Source organism: Physcomitrium patens, chromosome 21, assembly GCF_059467195.1.
Source record: "Physcomitrium patens ecotype Gransden chromosome 21, ASM5946719v1, whole genome shotgun sequence".
Classification (NCBI taxonomy): domain Eukaryota; kingdom Viridiplantae; phylum Streptophyta; class Bryopsida; order Funariales; family Funariaceae; genus Physcomitrium; species Physcomitrium patens.
Genome location: NC_143430.1, coordinates 10,928,593 through 10,935,998, shown reverse-complemented (window position 1 = coordinate 10,935,998; position 7,406 = coordinate 10,928,593). Strand labels below are relative to the sequence as shown.

The 7,406-nt window shown below is 56.7% G+C and overlaps 1 protein-coding gene across 1 annotated transcript; it reads left to right on the top strand.

Annotated features, from left to right (window-relative positions):
* The first annotated feature begins 621 nt into the window (after positions 1-621).
* Positions 622-7,131, top strand: LOC141044676 (uncharacterized). Its single transcript, XM_073529801.2, has 8 exons — positions 622-1,259; positions 1,607-1,874; positions 2,479-2,623; positions 2,870-3,648; positions 3,763-4,067; positions 4,603-4,689; positions 5,021-5,523; positions 6,016-7,131. Exons 1-8 carry the CDS (start codon positions 1,235-1,237, stop codon positions 6,493-6,495), a joined length of 2,592 nt encoding a protein of 863 aa, XP_073385902.2. The 5' UTR covers positions 622-1,234; the 3' UTR covers positions 6,496-7,131.
* Positions 7,132-7,406: the final 275 nt, after the last annotated feature.

The following is a 7,406-nucleotide window of genomic DNA, read 5'->3' as shown; positions in this document are numbered from 1 at the left end:
CATTACATGTTATAATATACATTCCATTCATGTATATTATAACATGTAAAGTTTAAGTTTAAATATCAAACTTATTTAATCAATCTATGACATATATTAGATTTTTAATTCATAATGTTAATATACTATTAGACATTGAAAAAATATATAAACACATGCATAATTTATTTATTTATTTTTGTTATTGCTCTTTTTTGAAGAAAATAAAATTTGAAACTAAGATCATTTCTTTAAAATTTTATCATAAACATTTAAAGTAATATTTAAAATGTACGGCAGTGACACATCTTTTCAAATTCAATACACATGACCAATAATACTAGTTTTGTAATGTTGTATTAAAAAAACCAAAATTTACCCTCACAAAGTAACTCTCATACGGGAATTAGTGTAGTGCACGATATCTGCTTGAAATACGTGTGCAAATGTAAAACACCTACATATATTTGTGTGTATTTCTCTTTGAATCTCAATAATACTTTTACTTTTCAATAAACCAAATATCTCGCGTTACTTTTTTGTCCACAAGGGATTTCAAATTGCCTTGGTAGCGCCGCAATCACAGCGGAAGCAAACTGAGGTCGGGGGGGGGGGGGGGGGTTACATCGTGAATGGAGACGTTGGCATGCAGCAGGACACAACGAGTGCCACAGTCGTAATGAAGAGGAGCAAGTGATTTTGATCCATCCTGGGAAAGCGCCGCGCGGGCTCTTCCTTTCCCTGACGGGCTTCAATGTCTCGTTCGCGAGGTGGCGCGGGGCGAAGCAGCAGCTCACCACAGCATCTCGACTCAGAAAGGAGCAAAATCGGAATCCAATTGAGAACTGTCGGTTTGTAGCCCACAGCCTGGACGGGGACGATGTGGTGAAGCCTGGCAAGAAGATAGGTGAACCGTACCAGTTTGGGGATGGCACGCGCGTTCGAGTGGCCCCACTATGACTTACAAGCTAGAAACCTTGGAAGCTTCGCGGGGTAGGTCTGCAAATCTCGCATTCCAGGTTGAAGAAGAAGAAAATTTTGTGGGTAGCAGCTAACGAGGTGCGGGGGGGTTGTGGAATCGTGGTGCACAGCCGTTGGGTTTTGATGCCTCGGAGCTAGATGCGGAGTGTGGCAGCGTCGCTGTGCTGGAATGGCGGGTGGACGGGACCGGAAGCGGGTGCCAGAGTTTTTGTCTCAAGAAGATGTGAGTTCTTGACGCGGGCGGACGCCGGAGCGTGAGGGCACAGTCGCGGTGATGTGCGTTCGGAAGTCTGGAAGAGGTATGTGTGTCGCTCTCGACGTCTCTTCGTCAGAGATGGGGTGCAGTAGCAGTTGCATTTTGTGGGGTTCCCCTGGTGACGGGTTAGGGAGGGAGGGTGGAGAGGTAAAGTAACGGGCTTGCGGAGTACGGTGGCGAGTGCGTTGTGAGGAGGTTGTGTACAGTGGCAGCACTGTGGGGTTTCTGGTGACGGTGTGTGTGGCGGTTTCTGCGGGCGCATCGGTTGCTGTCGCGAGTTCGTGTGGTTGTTGTCATGTGCGTTTCGATCGTTGGTATGATGATGGGTGGGAGGTAAAATTTACATGACAGCAGACGGGGTTTTGAACGGTGGTTCGGGTTTTGGAGCAGGCGAATCTGTAACGAGAGGGGTGGAGTGTCCGGTGGAAGCAGAATTGGGACAGGAGTTGGTACATGGTAGCGGAGGAGGAGGAGGGGGAGGCAGGAGCAACGAGGACGTGGAGCGTTTGGATGTGAGCGGGAGTTGCGAGGGCGGAGATCAGGAGGCGAAGGATGGCGGCGGTAGTGTTGGAGATGGGTGCAGCATGCCAGCGGGCGAGGAGAAGCATGCTGCAGGAAAGGAGGGGAGTCTTCTTGGCGTGCTGGAGGCGTTGATGAGGTATTAGGTCAGTTTTGGATTGAGTATGTGGATGCGTCCGTCATGGTTGTGTGGGTAGTGAGTCCATCCGGGTTCAGGGTAGGCCGTGGAGCAGTTGGGGAGCAAGGGCGATGCCCCGACGTGCGGTGGAGTGTGGTGGTGATGAGGTGGTGTAGGGTAGGCAGTGGACGTGGGGTTTCCTGGTGGAGTGGACTGGGGGACTGGAGTTGGAGTGGGAATGGTGTTAAAATTCTGACAGGAGGTCGTGGAAGGTGGTGGTGAGTGGGCGTGCCGTGTGGTGGTTGATGTGGGCGTATGGTGGCGCAATGAAGGATGGCGCCTGTGGAACGTAGGGTGTCGGTGAGAAGTGGGCGCGAGTATGCGGGAGTGATGTTGGGGAGGACGTGGGAGTTGGGGGTGGGCGTTGTACAGGGGTGGCGGTTGTGAATGATGAGGAGCAGCGGGAGGCTCGGCAGGAGGTGGCTTGGTGGGGAGTGCGTTGTTGGGTGACGGAAACGCGTGGGTGTGGAGGCGTGTAGGGGGTGAGAGGGGTGGCGAGGAGGGAGCGTGGAAGGGCATGGCAAGGAGATTCTGATGTGTGGGTGGGTGGTTGTGTGTAGAGCAGTTTGGATTCGAAAGGAGATTTTATGGGTGTTTTGGATGGAGTATCCGCGTCCAACGAGTCGAGGGTCGCGGAGGCTCCAATGTGCTTTGCAATGATGCAAGAGAAGATCCGGGCTCGGCGGTACTCCTCATGGCGCATGTTTGTGGTAAGTTGAGTGGTGGTGTGGCGGTCGGCGAGCGGTGAGCACATCTTGTGGATTTGGTAGAGGAGGTGGGAGGAGTGGTGACGGGCACGGGGTTGGGAAGCGGGTGTTGGTAGGGGGCAGGTTGTGTGGTGTGGTCGCGTGTGTTGGAGGAGTGTGGGAAGCGGTTGTGGAGGTGGGAGATGGTGGATGCATGCGTGGGGGGGGGGGTTGGGGCGAGGCGATGACGTGGTTCAGTTGTTTGTCCAGGAAGATTTTGAATGGATATGCTACAATGCGCTGAGGTGCAATCAGAAGCGTAGCATCTTATGGGCCGCTGCGGGGGAGCTGCTACGGCGAGGTAAGAAGCGGTTGGAGGAGTACGAGGGATGCGGGGAGAAGTTAGTGGCGCTGGACCAGAGCGAAGCGCGGGAGGGAGGATCAGGGAGAGCGAAGTCGGAGGATGTGGAGGGTAGGATACAGGTGGGGGAGAAGTGTTTGGCGGGCGAGGGAGTGAAGATGGCGATATCGAGCGCGTCGACGGGGTCGGCGGAGAGCGAGGTGCCATCATGTGGGGGTGCATCGATGTGCAAGAATGCGGGAGTTGGGAAGGACAGCGGTTCGATGCGGCGGGGAACCGCAGGGACGCAGATGACGGAGGGCGAGCCGTCGGTGGATGGGAAGGGGGCGGGGGCGGTGTCGGGAGGGACCTGGGCGCACAGGGATGGGGCGACGGCGAGCACGGAAGTGCGGAGCGCGGGGAGCGGTGGGAGGGGGAGGGAGGGGGTGGGGCGGGCGGACAAAGACGTGGACGTGGAGGGGGAGGAGGGAGATGTAGATTCGGGGGAGTACCGGTTGGATGCAGACGGCGAGGCGACGGAGTCATCGAGCTCGTATGGGTCAGCGGGAAGCTGGTGGGGAGGGGAAGGGGAAGGGGAAGGCGGCGCGGAGAGGGTGCAGTCGGCGTTCGAAGCAGAGTCGGATTTGCGGGACGGGAACGGAGCGGTGGGGCTGGCGGAAGAGGAGGAGGGAGTTGCGGCGAGCGAAAGGTAGAGGTTGAGATTGTGGTGGGTGAATTTAGGGCAGCGATGGGAGGTGTGGTGAGGCGACGGTTGGGTGTTGTGGAGTTCTAAGGAGAGGAGCGTTGTGGGTGGTGTGGGCAGAGGGAAGAAGGCGCTGGACGCAGAGTGGAAGCAGAACAGGCGGGGGATCGAGTGGAGGTGCCGATGGTTGGAGCTGAAGACGCTGGAGATCCGGGCGAGGCTGGCGCAGTACGAGAGAGTGCTGCGGAGGGCAGAGAGCGAGAAGGTGTGGAGGTGGGAGGGAGAGGTCGGGGAGGGGTCGTGCGCGAGGACGGTGCCGGTGAAGATAGTGGGGAACCATGCGATCGTGCATCGGAAGCATCGGAGGAGGGCGGAGGAGGATCGAGACGTGGACTTGGGGAAGCATCCGGTGTTCTCGCGATATGGTACTGAGGGAGATTGTGAGAGTGCATGTGGAGTGCGATTGTGTGATTGTTATGGGGGTGGGGATAGAGTTAGGGAGCGTGTGGAGTGCGATTGTGTGATTGTTGTGGCGGTGGGGATAGAGTTAGGGAGCGTGTGGAGTGCGAGCATGGGGGATGCGCAGCACGCCGGTTGTGTACAACGACGAGAAGAGATATGAAATATATCCGGACGAGTTCCGGGACATGTGGAAGTTTCGTGTTGCAAAGTGTGCGGGTGTGGTGGAAGGGGGGTGGGGGTGCATTGATGAGGGGATGGTTGTGGCGTGATGGATGGGCGGTGGGTTGACGTGGTATGGAGTCGTGTGGGGCGGAATGTGGGCAGTGGAAGGCGAAGTTGGGTTAGGGGTGGCAGGGTAGTGTGCGGGCGAGGAAGCATTGAGAAGTGGGTGGGTGTGGCGGGCACGATGATAGGATGAATGGGTGGTGATAGTTGGAGACGATGAGAGCGAGGAGTGGGTGCGCAAACACTCACGTGGTTTGGGACCTCTTGTTGCAGAGAAAAGGAAGGCTCAGCGGAAAGGAAACGATGGGTCGACTCAGAGGAAGGGGGAGAGCCAGCATGTTGCGGAGGCGGAGTTGGAGGGTGGGTGTTTTCGACCTTGGTGTGTGGCATGGTCAGTGCATGTTGGGGTTGGAGAGTGTGGGGTGGGTTTGGGTGCGGAGGATGCGGTTGAAGGCGAGGGAGTAGGGGAATGGGATTTGGGGTGGTGCAGGGGTGGAGCGGTCACAGTCGGGGTGGCGTTGGCGTTGGCGTTAGCGGGGAGTGTGGGTTGGGCGGTGATGATGTATGGTCGTCGGTGAGCAGGGCTGTGGGGGAGCGGTGGTGGGTGAGGAGAGGTAGTATGGCGGATGTGTGGGTGGGCATATGGGCGATGCGGGGTGGTTTGGCAGTGATTGTGTGGCGTGGTGCGCAGTGTCGGAACCAGAATCGTTGTACGAGAGGGAAGATGCGGAGCAGCAGTTGGGCGCGGAAGATGCAGTGGCGGGTCAAGACTCGATGGAGCAGCTTCTGTGGCAAGTGGAAGCGTTGCAGGTGCGGGTGAAGAAGCAGAAGCATTTGCTGAGGAAAGAGGCAGCTGCAAGGAAGAGCAGCGCACCCAGCGAGTCGCCGCGCGCGGCCCCCGGTGCGGGTCAGAAAGGGAAGGCGTCGGTGGCAGCGGTGGCGTCTCCGAGGGGGGTGGGGCGAGGAGGGGTGGCGTCATGGTCGGGCGGGGGTTTGGGAAGAACGAGCTCAGGCGGTGGGCTGGTGCGGCGGAAGGCGTCAGATTATGACATCAGCAACATGGTGATGCCGGTGAACGTGGGCGGGATGTTTGTGGAACAAGTGCGTCACGTGGACATCGAAACACCGATGTGGAGGGTGGTGGACGACGCAAGTCCAGGGACGCAGCGGGCGGAAGAGTCGTCGAGCGAAGAGGTAGGGCGAGGGACGAGGAGTGGGTTGGATTGTGGCGGAGACGGAGGGTGTGGATTGGGGGGAGAAGGAATGGGGTGCGTGTGTGATGTTTGGGAGGTGTGAGCGTGTTGCGTGGAGAGTCGTTCCGGGATGGAGTGGGGATGTGGGTGGAGCAGCCGATGGTGGCGTGGAGATGTGGGTGCGCATGATGCACAGGGTGCAGGGAGGGTAACGGATGGAGGGTGGGTTGGTGGGTGGAGGGACGTGGGTTGGGGGGGTTGTGGTGATTGTTTGTGGGGATAGGGCGTGGGGTGACAGTCGGGGGAGGGAGGGAATGCGCCCAAGGTGAGGGGTGATGTATGGGAGGGGTGGGATGGGATGGGATGGGATGGGGACGGCGGATTGTGAGCATGGCGAAGGTGCGTGTGTGGAGGGTGGGGGTTTGATTGAGCGGTGGAGGCAGAGGGTGAGTGCATTAAGAGTGCGTGACGGGGATGTATGGTGTGCGCGCAGGAGATCGAAGAGGAGGACTATCGAAGTCGGCACGCGGCGATGGAGACGGTGGAGAAGCAGCAACGGTACATGCCGGCGCAGAGGAGAAGCGGAGGGGACATTCAGACGGTGGGGAAAGGGAAGTTGAAGGTGGTAGGAGTCGGGAAGGGTGGTGTACAGATGGGCGTGGAGGGGAGCAGTGCGGGGTTGGGCGTTGCGAGTGGTGCGAGCCCTGGTGCGATGGTAAGGGAGGGAGATAGTGTACCGAAAAGACAGAGGTCGAGTCGGAACAGTGGTCGCAGAGCGGGGGTGTCGATAGGAAGCGTTCCAGCGGCGCCGGGCGGGTCCGTGGAGAGTATGGTGGTGAAATGGGAAGCTGTGAAGAGGGTGGAGCGGGATCCGGATACTGGCGCGGATGGCGAATTGTCGGGGTTGGACAGCAGGGACGTGGGAGGCGGCTGGGCTGAGGACCGCTTAGGGGTGGATCGCATGGACGGATAGGACGTGGCTTGATGCTGCCTTAGTGCGTGTTGCCTTTGAGACTACTAGTGGCGTTCTCGTTTGAGGATTTTTTGACCAGTGCACGTTCTGTCGGAGACGGTGATGGTCGCGGAGATGGATGGTCGCATGTTTTTTCTGCTCTGTAGCTGTCTCGCAGGACATAGTGCTGTTGGGTACAGTGGAATATGCTGTGGTTTCGGTGTGGCGAACGCGTTGGATGGTGGACAGAGGGGGTGACAATATCTGGTTAGGTGTGGAGCGTATTGAGATAGTCGAGATAGTCGAGCTGGTTTAGCATGATGCTAGGAACGTTCGTGCGCTTCTTCGAAGTCTTGCAGCACCGGATTCGCTGTTGACGTTGTGTGAAGGTTGTGGCTGAGGTCGTGTAGGTGGAAAAGGTCGGAAGGCGATGTCGGAGTGGAGGTTGGTTGAGGGGAAGTCGTGGCGGGCTTGCTAGCGTGGAATGAGGGTGTGAAGTTTCTGCCGTGACGGGGATTGATGTGGTTTTTGAGGGTTCAGCATTGTATGATGGATATGTTGCAGAGATCATTTCCCAACAAAGTGGGAATTAGTGATTGAAACGGAAGTGTAATTATGTGGTGATACAAATGGTCGGATGTGTTAAGGGTTCGGACACCTTTTGTGGTCTCACACTGTTGGAATGTTTGTAGTGGTCTATATTTCTGGCTTGGTTGGGTGGTTTCGTGAGAATGCTTGTCGGAGGGCAGATTGTTATTTTGTTTAACTTACGCTCATGGAGGCAGGCAGATGTTCAGTGTTAGGAAAGTGGAGTTAGAATCTTGTCCGGGAAGGTTTCGGAGTCGGTGTTGTGTTTGTGTGTTAGTGTTTTTTCTTTGGAGTGGGGAAAGGGGCAGTGGTGGGGGCTGGAAGTTGAAGCAACTGAAGGTTCT